The sequence below is a fragment of the Notolepis coatsorum genome (assembly GCF_963971535.1).
Source record: "Notolepis coatsorum genome assembly, chromosome: 5".
Lineage (NCBI taxonomy): Eukaryota > Metazoa > Chordata > Actinopteri > Aulopiformes > Paralepididae > Notolepis > Notolepis coatsorum.
The window spans coordinates 149462522-149485845 of NC_140169.1; the positions used below are offsets into that span (position 1 = coordinate 149462522).

The 23324-nt window shown below is 44.0% G+C and overlaps 1 protein-coding gene across 5 annotated transcripts in view; it reads left to right on the plus strand.

Annotated features, from left to right (window-relative positions):
- The first annotated feature begins 3180 nt into the window (after positions 1–3180).
- mbnl2 (muscleblind-like splicing regulator 2) overlaps positions 3181–23324 on the plus strand; it is a 180286-nt gene continuing 160142 nt past the window's right edge. For all 5 annotated transcript variants that reach the window (XM_084315169.1, XM_084315172.1, XM_084315171.1 and 2 more), the window contains exon 1: positions 3181–3390. In XM_084315169.1, coding sequence (XP_084171295.1) covers positions 3217–3390 — 174 coding nt within the window. In that variant the 5' untranslated portion in view covers positions 3181–3216. The remainder of the gene's footprint in view (positions 3391–23324) is intronic.

A 23324-nucleotide genomic window follows, 5' to 3' on the forward strand; every position in this document is an offset into this window, starting at 1 on the left:
TGAAAGAATTAAATGAATGAAGAATACATATATATTTCTTTACATTATTTGTACCTTAATGGAATTTTTTTTTGGCCTACTTCTAATAAATACTTTCATTGCAGCATACATTATTTCTCATGCATTTTTCTTCTCAGCTAAGTAGGCAAAATACACACTCAATTAAAAGGATCTGTTGGTTGACACGTTTTGAGTTTTTCCAGATCCGTTCAGCCAGTTAATAGAATGATTAGATTAGATAAAAATGTATTTGTCATCATACAACACAAGTACAGTACAACGAAAAGAGGTTTGGCATCCAACCAGAGTGTGACTGTAGCAGTAAAGTGCGATAGTAATTTACAAGTACAGGTGATTAAACTGGGTATGAAATAGATAAATTAGTAGTACTAATTTATCTAGAATCTAGATCCCTGATTCGCTCATCCCCAGGTGGGGTATCATTGGAAAGCCACACTCATTGGTTACAACTAGGTAGGCCTGCCGCGATAAGCAATAAATCGATTAATTGCTGCGATAATTTAAATGAATGCAATGATTTTGACGGACGCGATTAATTGCTATTTGCGCGTTTGTTTTAATGAGGCGGAACCAGTGCCCCTTGTCAGTCACTGTCCGTGTTGGGAGGCGGGCCGCTGGCTTTACTACAGCACAGCACAGGAGCTCCGTGGGGCAACACCACATAGCTTAACTACATTTCTCAATAGTGTTGCTCCTTTTAACCAAGTAGCGTTATTTGTAGTGTAACGTTAGAATAACACAGAATAACGTTAATACAATTACATGCATCATTGTTTACAATGAACGGGTGGGGCTAGTCAAAGGACTGGAGACGGGGACAAGTTAAACATGAATTAATTTATTATAACAGGTCGTTTTCGAGTCGTGCTGCAGTGCCTACGCACCACAGCTATTCTATTATAATACTGCTTTGACGCTTCCTCCTCATCGTTGATTGCCTGTAGTAGCTGCATCTAACGTTAGTAGCTAACGTTAAAACTAAAAAACACAACCGGACGAGACAAGTTGTCGGCTAGGATAATCACAACAATACTTCCGGTCCGGTCGGTGGGCTTCAAAATAAAAGTCTTAAACACCGGAAAAGACGGAGCGGTGGGCTTCAAAATAAAAGTTTTGGGAAATAAATTTCTCAAAAAAATTCTCTAACCGGTCGCAATAATATCGCTTATCGCGATATTTTCGGGGGCAATTAATCGCCCAGCAAAATGTGTTATCGTGGCAGGCCTACAACTAGGGATGGGTACCGAATTCGGTACTTTTAAAGGTACGTACCGAAACACGTCGGTACTATCGAGTATCGATTCACGTGAGATCCACCGGTGCCAACTTTTGGTACTATGCGCAAAAAAAATTAAAATCCGATGACGTCACGTTTTGTTGACCGCAAAAACGAAACCGCACGTTAAGGCACAATACATGTTTTCAAACTCTCTTTGGGTGTTTGCAATTCATGGGGACTGGGGAGTATATGTCTCTGATATCTATCTTGGTAGTGGGCAGGTTGTTAGAAAGTGTAGCTCAGTTTCCACATCTGCTCTGTCTGACATGGCTGTTAGCCTAGCCACGGAGCGTCTTTAGAGAGGAGATTGAATCCGGGACACAATGGGACACTGGCTCTGTTCATGGTCACAAATGGATTCCAGCTTCATTTATTTACTACAGATGACAAACGTGTTGTTTCTGTTTTTCTTTTTTACATACTTGCGCCACACGGAACAACTGATCACTACAGCCCAGCATCATATTACTGTAGCCAGTCTCTTGAAACACCACTATCTCCAAACGTTCTTTTGCTATGTGCTCGCGCTGCCACGGCGGTGGGTTTTATTTTTAGCGGTCGGCTTACTCCTTCCATAGTTTCACATATTTGTAACCCATTTGACGTTCTTAAGCTGACATTAGCTAAGCTAACCGTCGGACATAACGTTAGCTCCTAGGGCTACAGTGCAAGCTGGCACAACTCAGTCAGGACAGAAGAGTAGAGGATGTGATGTCGGTAAACAACAAGCCACACACACACCGCAGAGCGGGTCTTCTCCAAGCGGGGGTGGAGCAAAAAGAACTGCTAGAATACTCAATCAGCAGCAGCGTAGTTCATTGCTGCTAGATTGTTTGTTTGTTTAATCAGTTGTAAAATACTTTACATTAGTAAGATGTAAATAATAATAAAGTAATAATAATACATTATTTATTTATTAAATATTAAGTTTGGATTTTTTTTTTTACAACTGAGGTAGGTAGATACAATTTTTAGAGACTAAAGTACCGAAAAAAGGTACCGTTGGGTACCGGTATCGGTTCAAATGTGAAAGGTACCCATCCCTAGTTACAACCCTGTCCAATAATTCTCGAGATTGCCAAATGATTTACGGAGCTAGAGCCTCGGAAGTCGGGTGTGGTATTCGGAAAAAAACAAGTCTGCCGTGTACTTCGGCGCACACCTCACATATCAGCATGTAACTCGAGAACCGCTGAACAACAAAGGCAACAAATAGGGCTTTAATTCGATATATATATTGTATTAAAAAATATGCACACCGAGCCGCTAGAGGTCGCCAAAGTACCGGTGGGCAAATCGTCCTCAAGAGGGCCGCGCCGTTGCACGTTAAGAGGTTAACTTAAACAAACTCCAATTCCTGTCTTTCAGATCACCAACAGAAAGTGCCTTTGAGACGACATCCCAGACGTGAAGCCGGTCCGCGTCACCGTTAAGGCCACACCCCCGTGCCTCCGTAGGAATACGCCTCGTTCCCCCTTCTAGTACCCGAGGAACCCCCCCAAGGAACGGGATCGAGTTGGACGTGCCGAAAGGATAATAACAGTCCTGACATCGGTATATTGGGAGGCGTGGTCAGCGGAGTGGGCGTGTCCCCGGAGTGAGCCCCGCCCTCACACCCACACTCCAGCTGTGGTCTGCCGCTGATGTCACTGACTGACGGGTGATTTCTAGCTGATCTATCGGCCAGCTGTCAAGTCTATTCTGCTCGCTGATGGAGGCCTCATCAGGTTCCTGTATTTGAGGATCCCCCCCCCGCCCATCAGAACCAGAAAGATCCCCCCCCTCCCCCCTCCCATCAGAACCAAAAAGATTGCATCAACTTGCAGTTTCTCTTCAGTGTATGGACAACTGATCAACAAGTAGGATAGAGGTCACCCCCCCCAACCCCCCCCCCCCCCCCCCCCCCCTCTGTAAAGATGGCGTTGAACATGTCCTCGATGCGGGACACCAAGTGGCTGACCCTGGAGGTGTGTCGGCAGTTCCAGCGCGGCACCTGCTCGCGGGGCGACGAGGAGTGCAAGTTCGCACATCCGCCCAAGAGCTGCCAGGTGGAGAACGGCCGGGTCATCGCCTGCTTCGACTCGCTCAAGGTGAGGGACGCCGCCACGCACGCCACACTCGCCACGCTCTCTCCTCCCGACGGCCCAACAAGCCTTCATTTTACAATACAAAACATTGAGGTTGTTTTCTGAAAAACTAGTTTTTATGCATTTTACTTAGTACACACAAAGTCTTGGAACTCCATTTCCCTAGCACCTACACACACCAAACTTTCCACATTTCCATATTCCCATCCATATTATATGCTTCTCGGTATGGAGGGGTTTGTGGATATAGCATTCATAGCCGGGGTTTATTGTAAATTTTATACCAAAACTAGGCGAAAAAATAATAAATTATGACAGTATTTACGGATGTATGGGCTGATAAGAGGACATAGCCACAATCCCCTCCCATAAGAAGTTTCGTTTTGAATGTATCGACAAAATGCATACATTTGCATATATAAACATAAAATTCAGAAAACTTGCAATATATTTTTTCTTAGTTTATATGTACATAACAAACTGGGAAAGTTTCATAGTGATATCTATTCAAATATTTTGTTTTGCCTATTAGCGGGTACTGTCTCTTTGTTTCCTCTGTTCTGTAGAATAACCAGCTGAAACTGTGGGCGAACATCTTTATTTACCACGTAATTCGCGGCGACTTTAACCCTTTCACTGCCACACGACAGCCGGGTAACCCTTTCACTGTGACAATACAGAAGGTTATAGCCCTTTACTATCACACAACCGACGGCGATGCTCCCATCATTAGCCTCATTAGCTCCGCGGATGCCGTGGGTTGGTCCAGTGCTGGCTTCCAATTGTTTCTTTTGTTATTGTATTCTTGTTGTTGTTGTGTAATATGGACCTTGAGTCTGAAATAAAGTCTTCATCATCAATTGGATAAGATAAGATAAGATACTGCGCCTGCAATGAGCCTGTTATTTTCATACAGTAAGATAAGATATTCCTTTATTGATCCCCTTGGGGGAAATTTGCGTGTCATAGCAGCATGGAGGAGGGGGGAGGGGAGGTACAGGTATGGGTAGAGTTGTTCCGATACCGATACTGGTATTGGAAAAGCCGCCGATACTGGCTAAAATGCTGGTATCGGTATCGGCGAGTACCCTCTAATGCTGCGCTCCGATACCATATGACGTAATTTATCAACAACACTGGTCTGTTGAGTAAGCATTATAAAACAAACGTGTGCTTAATCGATTAAAGTGTCAATGCCATTTGTCATTTTAACAGCAGATACTTTCTTAAATGTCATCGTCCCGACAGAGCGGTGTTGACGGAGAGCTCATGGGTTCGCTTGGTGGCTGGTGTTATTAGCGTCAGCTAACCGAAAGCTAGCTTTAACATTACCTTGGCTAAAGTTGGGGCTATTCATATAATCCAGCAATAATGGCTGCAGACCTGCAAGCAAAGTACAGCAAGTTGGCAAAGGAGTATTCCAAGTTAAATCACAATGTCACCAGTAACGTTACAGTCTTCTATGGTCTTCCCATATACCGGTAGCTCATGCTAGCTAACGCTAACGTCGTCATTGCACAATTGCACGTCGCGTACACAATTAATGACATGTTGCGGACAGCCATATCGGCGACAATGTTTAGCTTTTAGTGCCAAATGATAAGAGTCTGAGGCGGAGTCTCAAAAGAGAATGTTGAATATTTATTGTGCAAAAATCACAACAGATACGACCAGGGCCGCCTGGGAGAAATGCGAGGCCCTGTGCGAGATTTAACGCGAGGCCCCCCCCCCCCCCCCCCCCAAAAGGTAAAAAAAAAAAATTATATATATATATATATATATATATATTTTTTTTTTTTTTTTTTTTTTATACAGTCAACATATTCTTAAATAATAGCGCTGCCCGAGGCGGGGCATGATACAGTCAACATATAGCAAAAGAGAGAGCGAGAGAGAGCTCCCGTTCTACAGTCAATATACAGTGTACAGAGAGAGAGAGAGAGAGAGAGAGAGACACATTGGAAAGAAATTGAAATGCTATTTGGCCCTAAACAGAGAGTACACAGTGGCAGAATACCTGAGCACTGTGACTGAAGATCCTTGAGCACAGCCTAGCCATCGAGAAAGGCCGCCATAGGCAGACTGTGTGTGTTAGAAAGAGAGAGAGAGAGAGAGAGAACATGTGTGTTTGTCATGTGTGTGTGTGTGTTAGAGAGAGACTATAGCATGTATGAGAGATTCAAAAGGACAAAGATCAACAATCCAACAAGAAGAGCGTCTATACCAGAGAAACCAAAGCAGCAAGGAGCCAATGGCCGACATCAGCTAAATAGGCTAGCCAGGTACTGTGACACCAGGCCACGTGACACACAGCTTTGGCCAACGGCCCAACGCTACCCAAGCTACACAAACGACCATTCACACACAGCACATGTCGTATCTCCAAATGTTGTGAAGTAGCATATGTTTTGCCTGGAAAAAAACATCGTTATTAACAAAACATTCGGGAGGGGAAGGAAGGAAGAGTGGGGTAATGTCATGACATTTTACCTGCACGAGGAACACAGGTCTCCACGTTGACGAAAGGCCTCTCGCTGTCGGGACAAAGCTATGGCCAGAGCCTTGTCATGGTGCAGGCCCGACTACATCTTCTGTCAAAGATGATGTCGTAGTCAGAGTGCCAGGGCCTGCTATTCTCAAGGCTAACTGATAGCATCAAACGAACGTTCCCAGCTGACGCTAAACAGCTAACTGGCTAACAGTTAGCTCAATCAGGCACCTGGCTGCATGTAGTAGCCGCATAGCTTGCTTCTGCGTTAGCTAACAGCTAACAAGCTATGCGGCTACTGTCTACATACAGCCAGGTGCTCTCAGCAGGCACACACAGTTAGCTACTAGTAGTACTATATATTAGCTACTAGTCGACCAGTTTGGCTCCAGAAAGAGAGAAAGATAGATAGGTCAGGACAGGTCCACGGCGGGTATTTAATCATAGGTTGACTCACATAACGCAGTATCAATGAATGCGGCGCGGCCGGCGCCAGTGGTGAAGTTGGAAGGAGACTTGGCCCACGGTGTAATTCTTCTTCTTCTTCTTCTTCGAGTACTTTCCGGCAGACTGGACACCTTTCGGCATATTGCTGCCTAACAGATTTATCTGCTCACAAGTTCTCTTCTTCTTTTGAAAAGACATCCACTCGCCTCGCTCCTCTGAATAGCGCTGAATTATCTACCTCGTGTGTCTTCTTCTTCTATTTGGTATTACGGCGGTCGGCGGACGGGCCGGAAACACTATCCTAAAATCTGTAGAGCAGCAAATCCGCAGAAACCGGAAAACTGCAGTCTGCAGAGCCAGGAAGTCAGACACATTCTACAAACGTGTCTAATGTGAAATATATAAGCATATAAGCAAAACTAGATTTTAGGTCTGTGATGAAAAAGGGCCTCGCGGGAAGGGGGGCCTCGCAAAAAAATAAAAAAAAATAATAAAAAATAATAAAAAAAATAAATAAAAAATATTTTTTTTTTATTTTTTTTTTATTTTTTTTTTGCGAGGCCCCCCTTCCCGCGAGGCCCTGTGCGACCGCACTGCTCGCACACCCCCTGAGGCGGCCCTGGATATGACTGCTACTGAACGGAGCCTTGTAGACAGACTGAGTAGGGTATATCTGCAGAGCCAGTGGGTAGCGAGTGCAGCAACGTATAATGTCCGTGTGGATCATTGGAGTAGGGTATATCTGCAGTGCTGAAGCCCCATACTCATTGATTAATGATACTAATACAAATCTATACAATCACCTGTTGTTGAATAAATACCATTACTTTCTAGTTATGACTAAAAAACAGTATATATAAAACAGTATTTGTTAAAAAAAAAAAAAAAATTATATTTATAAAAAAATTATATAATATCGTTTTTTTTTTTTTTTATGTATGCACTGGTATCGGATAAGTATCGGTATCGGCCGATACCCAAAGCTTAGGTATCGGAATCGGATCGGAAAGGAAAAAATGGTATCGGAACATCTCTAGGTATGGGCAGGGTAATAAATATATACAATTTGATCTGAATATATTAAATATGAGACAAATAAACGGTGTAACCAAAGGTGCAGATGAGGGTCTGTATGCCCCATCGGTTATATATGTTAAAAATAAATATAGGGATTATACTATGAGTAAGAGTATCCACAAGGTGCAGTATACACAAGGTACCCTAACTGGCACGATACACGTTGAAGTCCGTGTAGGTTTTGTGGTCAGACATTCCTAATACTTCTAATAATAGGCCGGCTGGGTTTATATGAAACAGTCCAGCAGCCCACCCATGTATTGTTTCTGCCCAAATATTTGAATCCCAAGATGTCAAGCAGAAGCAGAAGATTTCTTGTCTTTTTTCTTTGCATTATGGTTTCTTGTGTTGCGTTTCCTTCTCAGCGCTGTGGGGCTTCAGAGCGGGTTGCAAGATTAGCCTTATTTAGTGATTTTAGTAGGGCTGTCCCCGACTAAGGATTTGGATGGTCGACTAGGATTGGCAAAAATTTGACGTTAGTCGACTATTGGTCAACAAAAAAGAAATAAAAAAATTATCATTCCTTTTGGGCTGTGGGGGGTGCTTAATGTCTGAAGGAGTCGACTGAAGGCTTGTTGTCCTCTGCAAAAGCATGCAATTGGTCCACTGATGGATACATCTTGATATTTGTCTAGTCTAGTGTGTTCATTAGATGGGTGAAATCCTCTTTCAGTGCCTCTGTGCCTGTTTTCGTAGGCAGTTAGCCTCTGGTATGCGTGCCATTAGCGTTAGCCACGCTCCTAGGACTCTTTTCTTTTGGAAAGAATGATACAAATTAATTTATTAATTTATTATTATATTCGACTAAGAGGTTGGCCAGTCGACTATGGCTCTTTTCGACCGATTAGTCGACTAATCGATTAATAGGGGTCAGCCCTAGATTTTAGTCTGCTGAGTTCCTCATGTGCCCCCCCCCCCCCCCCCCCCTCTCTAGCCCCCGCAGTCCCTGAACCCGAACCCGTGAAGAACGCTCCCGCTAGTCCCGTCTTTGGCCCGGTGTCTTTGGCCCGGGTCGAGACTTTCACCGTGGAATCGATCTCCCATGGAATCGCCATCTTATCGCCTCGCTGTCTAGTCTACACACAGCCCTGTTCTCCTGCCTGACGTAAGGGCCCTGTGCTTTCAGCAATTCGGATAACGAGGGATGGAATCACAGAACCTGGGAGATTTAATTTCAAACCTTAATTTAAACTCGAAAAGGCAACAGAGGGTTTACCTCGTTTAGAGTCGAGTGTAGCTCCAGTCTCTCTCCGCTGAACAGTATTAATCTCTGGTAGCTCCAGTCTCTCTCCTCTGAACAGTATTAATCTCTGGTAGCTCCAGTCTCTCTCTGCTGAACAGTATTAATCTCTGGTAGCTCCAGTCTCTCTCTGCTGAACAGTATTAATCTCTGGTAGCTCCAGTCTCTCTCTGCTGAACAGTATTAATCTCTGGTAGCTCCAGTCTCTCTCCTCTGAACAGTATTAATCTCTGGTAGCTCCAGTCTCTCTCCGCTGAACAGTATTAATCTCTGGTAGCTCCAGTCTCTCTCCGCTGAACAGTATTAATCTCTGGTAGCTCCAGTCTCACTGAACAGTATTAATCTCTGGTAGCTCCAGTCTCTCTCCACTGAACAGTATTAATCTCTGGTAGCTCCAGTCTCTCTCTGCTGAACAGTATTAATCTCTGGTAGCTCCAGTCTCTCTCTCTGAACAGTATTAATCTCTGGTAGCTCCAGTCTCTCCGCTGAACAGTATTAATCTCTGGTAGCTCCAGTCTCAGTCTCACTGAACAGTATTAATCTCTGGTAGCTCCAGTCTCTCTCTGCTGAACAGTATTAATCTCTGGTAGCTCCAGTCTCTCTCTCTGAACAGTATTAATCTCTGGTAGCTCCAGTCTCTCTCTGCTGAACAGTATTAATCTCTGTGGTAGCTCCAGTCTCTCTGAACAGTATTAATCTCTGGTAGCTCCAGTCTCTCTGAACAGTATTAATCTCTGGTAGCTCCGGTCTCTCTCCACTGAACAGTATTAATCTCTGGTAGCTCCAGTCTCTCTCCACTGAACAGTATTAATCTCTGGTAGCTCCAGTCTCTCTCCACTGAACAGTATTAATCTCTGGTAGCTCCAGTCTATCTCCACTGAACAGTATTAATCTCTGGTAGCTCCAGTCTCTCTCTGCTGAACAGTATTAATCTCTGGTAGCTCCAGTCTCTCTCTGCTGAACAGTATTAATCTCTGGTAGCTCCAGTCTCTCTCCTCTGAACAGTATTAATCTCTGGTAGCTCCAGTCTCTCTCCGCTGAACAGTATTAATCTCTGGTAGCTCCAGTCTCTCTCCGCTGAACAGTATTAATCTCCGGTAGCTCCAGTCTCTCTCCGCTGAACAGTATTAATCTCTGGTAGCTCCAGTCTCTCTCTGCTGAACAGTATTAATCTCTGGTAGCTCCAGTCTCTCTCTGCTGAACAGTATTAATCTCTGGTAGCTCCAGTCTCTCTCCGCTGAACAGTATTAATCTCTGGTAGCTCCAGTCTCTCTCTGCTGAACAGTATTAATCTCTGGTAGCTCCAGTCTCTCTCCTCTGAACAGTATTAATCTCTGGTAGCTCCAGTCTCTCTCCTCTGAACAGTATTAATCTCTGGTAGCTCCAGTCTCTCTCCGCTGAACAGTATTAATCTCTGGTAGCTCCAGTCTCTCTCCGCTGAACAGTATTAATCTCTGGTAGCTCCAGTCTTTCTCTGCTGAACAGTATTAATCTCTGGTAGCTCCAGTCTCTCTCCGCTGAACAGTATTAATCTCTGGTAGCTCCAGTCTCTCTACACTGAACAGTATTAATCTCTGGTAGCTCCAGTCTCTCTCTGCTGAACAGTATTAATCTCTGGTAGCTCCAGTCTCTCTGAACAGTATTAATCTCTGGTAGCTCCAGTCTCTCTGAACAGTATTAATCTCTGGTAGCTCCAGTCTCTCTCCACTGAACAGTATTAATCTCTGGTAGCTCCAGTCTCTCTCTGCTGAACAGTATTAATCTCTGGTAGCTCCAGTCTCTCTCCGCTGAACAGTATTAATCTCTGGTAGCTCCAGTCTCTCCCCGCTGAACAGTATTAATCTCTGGTAGCTCCAGTCTCTCTCCGCTGAACAGTATTAATCTCTGGTAGCTCCAGTCTCAGTCTCACTGAACAGTATTAATCTCTGGTAGCTCCAGTCTCTCTCTGTTTAACAGTATTAATCTCTGGTAGCTCCAGTCTCTCTCCGCTGAACAGTATTAATCTCTGGTAGCTCCAGTCTCTCTGAACAGTATTAATCTCTGGTAGCTCCAGTCTCTCTCCGCTGAACTGTATTAATCTCTGGTAGCTCCAGTCTCTCTCCGCTGAACAGTATTAATCTCTGGTAGCTCCAGTCTCTCTCCACTGAACAGTATTAATCTCTGGTAGCTCCAGTCTCAGTCTCACTGAACAGTATTAATCTCTGGTAGCTCCAGTCTCTCTCCGCTGAACAGTATTAATCTCTGGTAGCTCCAGTCTCTCTCTGCTGAACAGTATTAATCTCTGGTAGCTCCAGTCTCTCTCCACTGAACAGTATTAATCTCTGGTAGCTCCAGTCTCTCTCTGCTGAACAGTATTAATCTCTGGTAGCTCCAGTCTCTCTCCACTGAACAGTATTAATCTCTGGTAGCTCCAGTCTATCTCCACTGAACAGTATTAATCTCTGGTAGCTCCAGTCTCTCTCTGCTGAACAGTATTAATCTCTGGTAGCTCCAGTCTCTCTCCGCTGAACAGTATTAATCTCTGGTAGCTCCAGTCTCTCTCTGCTGAACAGTATTAATCTCTGGTAGCTCCAGTCTCTCTCCGCTGTACAGTATTAATCTCTGGTAGCTCCAGTCTCTCTCTGCTGAACAGTATTAATTTCTGGTAGCTCCAGTCTCTCTCCGCTGAACAGTATTAATCTCTGGTAGCTCCAGTCTCTCTCTGCTGAACAGTATTAATCTCTGGTAGCTCCAGTCTCTCTCCTCTGAACAGTATTAATCTCTGGTAGCTCCAGTCTCTCCTCTGAACAGTATTAATCTCTGGTAGCTCCAGTCTCTCTCCGCTGAACAGTATTAATCTCTGGTAGCTCCAGTCTCTCTCCGCTGAACAGTATTAATCTCTGGTAGCTCCAGTCTCTCTCTGCTGAACAGTATTAATCTCTGGTAGCTCCAGTCTCTCTCCGCTGAACAGTATTAATCTCTGGTAGCTCCAGTCTCTCTCCACTGAACAGTATTAATCTCTGGTAGCTCCAGTCTCTCTGAACAGTATTAATCTCTGGTAGCTCCAGTCTCTCTGAACAGTATTAATCTCTGGTAGCTCCAGTCTCTCTCCACTGAACAGTATTAATCTCTGGTAGCTCCAGTCTCTCTCTGCTGAACAGTATTAATCTCTAGTAGCTCCAGTCTCTCTCCGCTGAACAGTATTAATCTCTGGTAGCTCCAGTCTCTCTCTGCTGAACAGTATTAATCTCTGGTAGCTCCAGTCTCTCTGAACAGTATTAATCTCTGGTAGCTCCAGTCTCTCTCCACTGAACAGTATTAATCTCTGGTAGCTCCAGTCTCAGTCTCACTGAACAGTATTAATCTCTGGTAGCTCCAGTCTCTCTCCGCTGAACAGTATTAATCTCTGGTAGCTCCAGTCTCTCTCCACTGAACAGTATTAATCTCTGGTAGCTCCAGTCTCTCTCCACTGAACAGTATTAATCTCTGGTAGCTCCAGTCTCTCTCTGCTTAACAGTATTAGTCTCTGGTAGCCCCAGTCTCTCTCCGCTGAACAGTATTAATCTCTGGTAGCTCCAGTCTCTCTCCACTGAACAGTGCAGTCATTGAGCTCCTCATCCTCATGGCTCGGTAGTAAGCAGGCCTCTCGTGCGTTTCTCTGTCATCCCGCTAACGGCAGCGCTGATCTCAGTCAGACCTGCGAAGGGAGCGAAGGCAGACGGAAAACAAGTTATTACTGTTTCCCACACAGGTAGCCGGGTCTATTTGTGGACCCTGACGCAGTGTGTATAGTGCGCCACCAGACAAATTACATGTGTTCCTGGACATAATTTGTCTGAGGTAACGCATGCTGTGTAGGAGAGAGGGAGACTAGGTTATTTGTGGCGGCAGGCGGTCGGAGGGCAGTGGGAGACAAGAGTTGAGAAGAAAGGTCTGTGTTAAAGGTGCTGTAAAGTGGTGTTTTCTTTGTTAAGATACGCGTTAAATAGCTCTACATTCCAACAGCCATCATTGATATACTGAGTGTCTGGTCAGTAACATGGGTCTCCCAGTCCCTCCGCTCTGCAGTAAACAGCCATCACTGATATAGAGTGTCTGGTCAGTAACATGGGTCTCCCAGTCCCTCCACTCTGCAGTAAACAGTCATCACTGATATAGAGTGTCTGGTCAGTAACATGGGTCTCCCAGTCCCTCCACTCTGCAGTAAACAGTCATCACTGATATAGAGTGTCTGGTCAGTAACATGGGTCTCCCTCAGCTCTGCAGTAAATGGAACATACTATTCTACTATACTATTCGATCGTCAGTAACGGCATTCGCATTGAACACTAAAAACTGTTATCAGCCCGATCGCTATGAAAGCATTGCAGGATCAAGCTAGAATTGACGTCAAATCGCCCTTACCTTCGGCCGGGAGTAATCCAAAAAGAATATTCCAATTTCTTGATCGCCATCTGGCATCTGGTAGATCCAATCCCCATTTGATCGACGGCATAAACGACCATGACATACGGATCGGGCATAGTTGACGGGCTTCGATGTAACCGGCAGAACTGTGCACCTCCCCGAGAATAAAAAATTGAAATCCGAGACCTGGCGTCATTCCACAGCCCAGTATACAATGTTAGAAATGTAGCTCGATATCGTCGCCTGGTAGGATGCGGCCGGTACTGCACCTTTGGATTCCCACTATGCATTTTTCAGGCAACACACAGCTCCCTGAGATTGAATAGGGTATAGGGTATATCGAGACAATACTCATCGTTAAACAGAGGTTCAGCACATAATACAGTCGCACCAACATTACAACAGCTGCTCCCTTATCCTGGATTTTCAACACTGCAGCACTCTCGGTTTCCTTGATATATTGAGTGGTAGTTTGTTCCTCTCCACTCCACCTCTATATCAGTGGCGTCGCGTGGGTAAAATAACAGGGGAAGCCAAAAAAAAATTATTAAAAAAAAAATTATTAAGTCAAGCAGTCACCATGTACACTACAGTATGGCTCGGCGGCCAGTCAAACTTTCTTTTTATTTATTTAACAGATTGCAGAATGGGTACAATACAGTACGGCTCAATACACACAATTATATAAGGGGATGCAGACCAGAGAAAGACGTTTCTTGTTTACATCAGGGTCATTAATACTGCTGGAGCATTGGTTCATTTTTGGTCCGATTTTTCCTTGCACGATTTTGCGCGCTGCGTGGGAGCAAATTCGAGACACATATTCGGTTGCAAAAAGGTGTCCCACGGTCTCCTCTATGGCCGTGAATATTTTCACGCGGATCGGAATCACGGCGCGCCCGTGGGACACTTTTCCGTTTCGGCAAGTTTATTCCACGCTTTCTGTTTTCCTTTTCTAAGCATTTTCGGGGCTACATGTGAATGATTAAAAGTTGCGGGACGCCCAGATGTTTCCACGATAGAAAGCTTGCGTGGATCCCATAATAGGCTCACTTAATACAGCGTTTTTAAAATCACGCGACATTTTCAGGGTCGCAAGCCGACCTTTTCCCCTCGTTTTCGATGATGGAAGTGATTTAGGAAAAGCTTCGGCACGCCGAGAGGTCCCCGTGGATTTAATCTCGCGAGGATCGGGGCAATATTCGGCCCGTGGGAACAGTTACGGGTTAATACAATGTTCAGAGTGCAGAGGGGAAAATATGCTGAGTGTCTTCCTCACAGCCCCGTTTTAAACTTTTAGGGTGTGGCAGTCAGCTCGAATCTGATTGGCTAGGATCGGATTTGGACTCTATAATGCTGGAAGCCTGGAGAAAGAGACCTACCCCCTGCCTCTCTCCTATACTAGCTGCAGTGAGCACAGTGAGTCTGACAGTGTGTTAGAGGGAGTGAGAAGGAGAAGAGGGAGACATTTAAAAAAAAAAAAAAAAAAAAAAAAAATTATAACACAGATGAAAAAGAATGTAAACTATATTAATTTTTTTTTTTTTTTCATATTTGATATTAATTCATATTTTAATATTAGGGAGGCATGGCTTCCATAAGGATTCGCCACTGCTCTATATTTAAATGACAATTGACCTGTCTTCCTGTTGTGCTTACAGGGGACTACATTTCTCAGGCTTCCTCTTGTGTTGTGTGTGTGTGTGCAATCCTTTCAAGGTGGTTGTTAAAATGTGTTGGGGCTCTCCTGTTTAAAATCTTGTGGACCATCCCTAGCTGTAGTTGTTTGGCTCTAGCCTCGACTGGTAGCCAGTGGAGTTGTGTAAATTGAGTCCTCCCTATATGGGTTCTGGAGTTTAGGCCTAAAACTACTCTGATTAGTTTGTTCTGTGCTGTTTGGAGTTTATGTTGCAGGGGTTTGTTAAGGCTCTCCAGTACCATGAGCTGATGGTGTAGTCGAAATGGCACTGGACCATACATGAGGCGAGGGTTTTTATGCAGTCTAAGTTGAGAAAAATTGACTTCCTAGCTAGGAACCTTGTTCTGGCGCTTATCTTGCCCAGGACATTTAGGGCCATGTGGGCACCTCCTAGAGTCTCATCTAGGGATACAGGCCAGCCTAGATATTTAACTGAGGGCTGTGATGTGATAGTTGGACTTGACAGATCAACAATGTAGGGATCCCGTTCTGGCAGTGTCATCATGTCTCTTGTGCTCTGGTAGTGTCATGTATGTCTCTTGTCCCTGTTTTTTCTTGAATGTGTAGAAATGCAGCTGTTTGCCGTATCATGCTCTAAATTGCCCCTTGCGGGACTAATAAAGTTTTTTTAATTGGATAAAAAATTTCCCGACAGTGCAACTTGCTGTATAAAAGCAATAATAGTACACAAGAACCAGTGGAATATCAGGAATATTGCCGCTCTGTGATGCCTACTGTACCTCTCGTGGCTGCGGGCGCATCACAGCCGTGGCAATATTCCTGATATTCTACTTAGGGATGCACCGATATGAAAATTGGCTACCGATACCGATACCGATTGTTCAACTAACACAATCGGCCGATACCGATACCGATACTTGTGGCAAAAAATAAGTATTTGTAATTTTTTTTAAATTTTTTTAATTTTTTTTTTATATATTTTTTTTTAATATATATTTTTTAATGAAACTACTGTATATTTGTATGTGTGTTTGTATTTGTAGGCCTCTTTACTTACTTAAAAAAAGGAAACATCAAGAAATATGTTTATGGTATTAATTCCACCATGCCATGTATCACTATTATTATTATATCCCTCTCCCAGTATCGTCTGGCCGCTCTGGCGGCCTGCAGATGGATACTATTCTCTCAACCAGAGCTTTCAACCAATGCAATAGAACCATTTTGATTGACAGTCGATTCGGCCAATTACGCCACACCGCTAGCACCCACCTCCTGCTGTTCTTACCACCAATCGGCAAGCGTTTATTCATTTTTTACTTCGGGGCATGCCGCCATTGAAATTATCTGCTTGCGAGAGCACAACAAACTTAACGTAGCTAATACGTTAGCTGCCCGCCGACCATCGCTCCACAGGATGACCAAACGAGACACAATGATTTTACGGCAACAAATGTTATAATAAAACAAAGCCTTTCTATACATTTGTCTGGTTGAAAACTTTATTAACAGATTGCAGAATGGGTAGTTGGGTACGGAATGGAACTGAGCTATGAACAACGGAGTAATGCCTTGCTTGCTTGCTTGCTATCTTCGGGTAAATAATATGCTGATATTATTGAAGGTGTAAAACTAACTATATAACGTTAATGCCACAAAACGAATGTTTGTGTCATTTTAACAGCAGATACTTTCTTAAATGCCACATCGTCCCGACAGAGCGCTGTTGACTGGGAGCTGTGATGGGTTCGCTTGGTGGTGTTATTAGCATTGAACAGCTAACCGAAAGCTAGCGTTACCTAACGTTAAAGGTTTAGCCATAACGTTACGTTGGCTAAAGTTGGGGCTATTCATAATCCAGCAATAATGGCTGCAGACCTGCAAGCAAAGTACAGCAAGTTGGCAAAGGAGTATTCCAACGTAAATCACATTTTCACCAGTAACGTTAGTCTTCTGCCTCCCGGTAGCTCATGCTAGCTAACCTAGCTCATGTTAGCGTCGTCACTGAGCGACCACCTCGCGTACACAATTAATGACATGTTGCGGACAGCCATATCGGTGACAATGTTTAGCTTTTAGTGCCAAATGATAAGAGTCTGAAGCGGAGTCTCAAAAGAGAATGTTGAATATTTAGTAGTAACTTTGATGCAGTAGCTTGTGTGTGGGGGACTGGGGGCTGCGCCGTTGGCAGGACGCAACTGAATTTATCGGCTACTGCCATCGGCACATTCCAGCTTATCGGCCGATAGGCCGATAGCAGTCAACAAGGCACTTATCGGCCGATGCCGATACCCGACCGATACATCGGTGCACCCCTAATTCTACTGGTTCTCATGTATTATTGCTTAAATGACAATCAGAAATGTCAAGTTGCATGTTGTTATTCTAACCAGCTTAGTTCTGTTGCATTCCCACAATAAAATGTTCTGTAGGGAGAGATGACGGAGGCTCTCAAGTCTCAACCCAAAATATAACCCCCCATCCAGAGAGTTTAACCAACCGCCTGATCCCTGCATGGTATGCCGTTGAGAAGGGCAATTAGATTTAGGAGCAAAAAAAATTAAGTAAGTTAATAATAAACCTGTATGTACTCTTTTTCCACCCAACAATGTATCAGGAAGCGATAAGGGAATCGATAAATAATCGGATCGATAAGCAGAATCGATAATGGAATCGGTATCGATAGAATCGTATCAATTCCCATCCCTAATCACGACACTCTTAATGCATTTTATTACATGGCGTTTTGCCATTCGCCAAAATGCTTGATTGTGATTGGTCAATAGCGCTCTGTTGCCCCTAACAGTGGTCAATTATTTCTCGATAATTCACTGCTGCTATGGGCAACGCGCAATAATGACCGCTGTTGGGGGCAACAGAGCGCTATTGACCAATCACAATCAAGCATTTTGATCGCAGTCACGAAAGCTAAGCTTTTCCATTATGCACTACAGCTGCACTACATCAGGTGCAATCAAGTCCACACACCTGCCGGCGATGACAGCGGAGCAACAGAACAACTGCGTCTGCATTTGATCTCGTCTTGTCGATGGTGTAAAATGAATTACGTATATTGTTAGTAAGTTAGCCCTGTAATAAGCGGGATAATGTATAGCCTATACTCGGTCATTGTCGCAAAATAATTGACCTTCACTGCGTTTAGAACACCTCGGCTGCGCCTCGGTGTTCCAGAACGCCGTGTCGGTCAATTATTTTGCAACAATGACCTCGTAGCTATACATTATCCCTTACTTATCCACTCATCACAACACTCTTAATGCATATAATCCACTCCTCCAACACAGCAGCATTCACACCAGTAGCAATGGTGCAACGCTTCATCCAGCTGCTACTTTGAGACAGTTGCTTCTATACAATAGCTTGGACTCCTGCAATGGCCGCATTCGGCTATATTTTGTTATTTGTTTTGAAATGTGTTTTGGTAAGCAGCAGCGCTAATGCCCTCACCAAACAGGATTAAAATGCTCGCAGCCTCAGCCCACCCACACACACACACACACACACACACACACACACACACACACACACACACACACTCAAACTCAAACTCACCCATTAGACCGTCAGGATTGTTATGTCACACTGTAAGGTTTGGACCGTGGCTGGGATCTGATCAGACCTGCATTGTAGTACATGTGGTCACTGTCTAGTAGGGTTGGGCATCGTTTGGATTTGAACGATTCCGATTCTCCATTTCGACTCCTGTTCTAAACGATTCTCCATTCCGATTCTTTGAGGTGCAGGTTTGTTCAAATAACAAACTCAGCAAGACCGACGGCTTCTCGGTTACAGTGGGTGACAATATTATCACAAGGAAAGATGAAATTACCTACCTGGGTTCCATCCTAGAGGCTAATCTTTCCTGTGACAAAATGGCATCCAATGTAATAAAAAAAGTCAACTAACGAACGCGATTCTTGTACCGGATCTCCTCTCTGGTAAACAAGAATACCCTGAAGACTCTAGCAGGAGCACTCATTCAAGGGTACTACGACTATGCTTGCACCTCATGGTACCGAAGCACCTCAAAGGCACTAAAAAACAAATTACAAACATCTCAAAACAAGCTAGTCAGACTACTACTTGACCTGACTCCTAGAACCCACCTCACCCCTGCCCACTTTGACAACCTAGGATGGCTTAGAGTAGACGACAGAGTACAGCAACTTGCAATGGGCCTGGTCTACAAGATACACTACGCGACCAAGGTACCCATGTACATGTCAAAATACTTCCCAAAGGTCAGTGAATACCACGATCACTAGGGATGCCCCGATCGATCGGCCACCGAAATATGCAATCTGTGAATTCCGATAATTAGTCATATTCGCCGATAGCGGAAACCGATCAAGCGAAGCTCTCACTCGCTGTCTGTCTCAGACACACACGACCTGCAAACTGCCGCTGCTCCTCCTCCCTAGCCCCGCCCGCCCCCGTGTAGAGTTTGTAAACAAAGAGGTGCGGCTCCTCTGCTCGAGTCTGTAGTGCACTGCATTCGACCTGCGCTAACGTTAGCTACCTAGCTATCGTTACTGTTTAAACAAAATTACCCAGTCAACTATTCACGTTTAGTAGGCATTGTCTAACGGTATTTAGCTGGCTAGCTACCGATAGCTCCTGATATCAACAAATGATCCAGAAAGTCTAGTAGTTCATGTTCATACCTCAGTTAGCTTGCGTTAGCTGACGTTCGTTTACTGTTCAAAACGAAATGTCCCATTGAACTAAAGTTCTGTCTTAACGTCATCTAGCCGGCTAGCAGTAGCTACAGATAGCTCTTGATATCAATGTCTTATAACATTGATTTAATGCGTATTCGAGCTGAGGGCTTGCTGAATGTGAAACGACCAAAGCACTTAACGTTACCAATGGGGTCCCGCTGCAGCGCCGGAGAATCCTTTTGAGCTGGGCTACTAGAGTACACACAGACAGTGGAGCTGTTTGCAGATAGTGAGCATTTTGACTTGTTGCGTGGTGGCGATGTCTCGCAGTCGCAGATAATACAAGTACAAGTCTAATTATATAATATATATATTTTATAAAAAAAAAAAAAAAAAAAAACTTTTTATATAAAATAATTTTTAATTTCTTTTTAATCAAAAACAATCGGTATCGGATCGGTATCGGCCGATATGGATCACGACGATCGGTGATCGGTATCGGTGGCAAAAAACGTGATCGGGGCATCCCTAACGATCACAACACCAGAGGGAGCTCCACAAATCATGTAAAACCCAGATTCGGCTCAAACAAGGGACTAAACACGTTTCGCAATTATGCCACATCAATGTGGAACGCCCTACCTAAAGCTGTAAAGGAATGTGAATCACTACCCACTTTCAAAAACACTCTCAAAAAACACCTACGTGAGACTGCAATTCGAAACTGGCCCCTACAAATGTCCTAACCTAGTTGTACAGTAAATGACCAAGTAAGGCTTTATCAGTATTCCAATGTACAATGTAAAATGTGTGTGTGTCCCCTACCCAACCCCCCCCCCCGCCCCCCCCCCCCACCAATGTACAGCCCTCACCCAACCCCACCCCACCCATCCAACCTCCTCCAATGTACAGTTTCTACGCCAAATGTATATACACCTTTTCTGGACACTTTTGTATCACAAACAGTACTGTATTTGCAAATCTGATATGTCATAAATGTATAGATGTAGCAGTACTGTCTATCTGTATGTCATGTATGTCATATATGTTATGATGAATTGAAAATGGGGGACCCTGATGTAAACAAGACGAAAGTCTTTCTCTGGTCTGCATCCCCTTAACAATTGTATGTATTGAGCTGTACTGTACTGTACCCATTCTGCAATCTGTTAATAAACTTTTCAATCAATCAATCAATCAGGTCAAAACAGGTCACAGCTTATTTAGCAGGAGTTTATTTTTTTTATTTTTTTATCTTAAATTTTTTCAAACTATTCACATTGTCAGTTGACTTGATACAGTTTACTTTGGTTGCTGTACTGTAACTAGGGTATTAATTAACAGTCTTTTTTTTTAAGAATCGAAATGCAGGGGAGCTCCCGTAGCTCACCGCATATCTCGGCGCTATTTCTGCGTCGGGGAAAACCGTGCTCGTCACGGATCTGGGGGACATGAGTTCGATTCCCGGACCCGCCGTCATTTCTCAGAATGTCTTCCCCTGCTCTACATCCCATTTCAACCTGTTTCTGTCGGTCATGCTTGACCAGAAAAGCGATAAACGCTAAAAAATAAAGTAAAAAAAAAAAGTCCTATTAGAACCGGTTCTCGGTGCCCAACCCTTAGTTCCCTGGACATGAAGTGTATTATTCTCATAAGGGACAATTTCATTAAAATGTTGCCGTACAATGGGAAAACGTGCTGCTAGTCCGCCCTTCTCACAAAATCGTACAGATCACACAATCACACAATACTAGAATGAACAACTTAAATACACGCAAATGCAAAAAATAAGGATTATGGGTAGGGGAGGTTGAAGGCTGGGGAAAACAGGTGGGATTTGAAGGTGGAGAGTGTGGGGGAGTCTCTGATGGACTGAGGGAGGGAGTTCCAGAGTCGGGGTGCAGTGCGTGAGAGAAGGCCCGATCACCAACGTTTTTTAGCTTTGATGACGGGACAGTGAGGGAGGCAGTGGAGGAGGACGGGAGGGAACGGGTGTTCCGGAAGTCTACTTGGTAGACGATATAGACAAGACACGAGTGAGTAACATTATTGCACGTTCCGTTCACACAGTGTAGGATCCAGTAGTGTTTATAAATGTAATTGAGGTGACACAGGGTCACAGCAGCAGTTAAAGTGTCTTTAGCGTTCATAGTCTTGCACATTGTACCCGTTGGCGTTACGCTCTCAATACTATACTTTCACTTCTCCGATTCTGTGGAGAACTGTTTGACCTTCGCCCCCCACTGCCTCTGTACCTGCACACCTCTCTGCCTCCTTCACTTCTCTATTAGGCCTTGTCCAGACTCAAACGATTTTGATCTTTTTTGTTTCGTTTTCATTTAAAAAAAGGTTTCCGTAGAAACAAAAACATCTCAAGATAATAAGTGCGTGCCACAAATTTACAAAATAAATGTCTTTCCTGTTTTAGACGTCGCTCTTTTATTTTGAAAACCCCGACCGGAAGTGTTGTTGTGCCGTCCGGTTTTGTGCTTTTGAGCTGACCTAGTTTTCCAGAGACACACACCGCGGCGCAATGTACGTTCGGGAGTGGAAAGAGAGAGAGAGAGAGAGACCGCGGCTCAAACTACCTGTGTTGTATTAAAGTAATTAATTGATTGATGTTTAACTTGTACCTGTGTCTAGTCCTTTCGACTAGCAAACGTTGTCTGTATTTAACGTTACCTCAGGATACCACTGTCTATTGTATTTAGTTGGTTAGCTATTTAGCTAATGTTGATAGCATATCATAGCTTGCTGGCTACAGCTCAACACCATGCCGCCCATGGGGATACTATTTACTAAATTATGGAGGCTTTTTAATCGTCAAGGTAAGAGAGGATTTGTCATGATCAACTGAAGGGGTATGCTATGGAACAGTATGTGCTTGGCTACTACTTGGTTTTCAGAAAAAGTACATTTAGCTGTAAAAGCCCGATCAAGCTCAATAGCTTCTGTAACACTGTAAGGGAGATGTAAATCTGTTGTCGACGGTGGTTGGTGATGTTTGGCTGAGTTTGCACATGCGGGTTAAGGGAGAGGTGGGCTATCGCGTCATCGGTTCAGGAGAAGACGCGTATCGCTTGTAAAGATGGTGACAAATTGCGCACTCTGGAAGCCGGTCTCAGAAAGTAGCGTCTTCAGGCTGCCAGAACCGTGAACGCAGTTCCGTGTGGATGAAAGGTGCACTGCATACGATCAAATACTTTCACTGATACGACCGAAATCGGTTTCGTCTGGACATGGCCTTATTCTAGATTTGAGTTTTTGCCCTCTTTGATTTGAGCACCAAGACAAATTCCTACACGAGTACTTAAACATATAACTTCTTATCTGGTTCTGAGGGTAATGGAAGAAAGACATAAATATAGGCAATACAATTAGATCTGAATATAAGAAATGAGAAAAATCAAAGGTGCAGATGAGCATCTGTATGTCCTATTGGTATTATTATACGTTACAATAAATATAGGCAATAAAGAATTTAAATCTGAATAATATATATACTACTACGTTGTAGTCTGCGCAGGTTTTGGTGGTTGAGTCTTGTACACACTCTTTATCACATAGAGGAAGTTAGCACATGCTATACCATCCCCCACACCTCCCGTTATCACATAGAGGAAGTTAGCACATGCTATACCATCCCCCACACCTCCTTTTATCACATAGAGGAAGTTAGCACATGCTATACCATCCCCCACACCTCCCGTTATCACATAGAGGAAGTTAGCACATGCTATACCATCAGGGGAGGAAACTAACTTTTTGGCTTACCAGCCAACTGGCGAGTATCTGATTTTTTTTACCAGCCAGACAGATTTTTTACCAGACAAAAAAAATCGCTAATTGTGATAATTACTTCTTTGTATGTCAAGCCGCGTCAATGTTGTGTATGCATCTGGGTAGGCACACTGTGCCTTTAAGACAGCACGGTGGTCTTACGACAGTGCTGTGAAA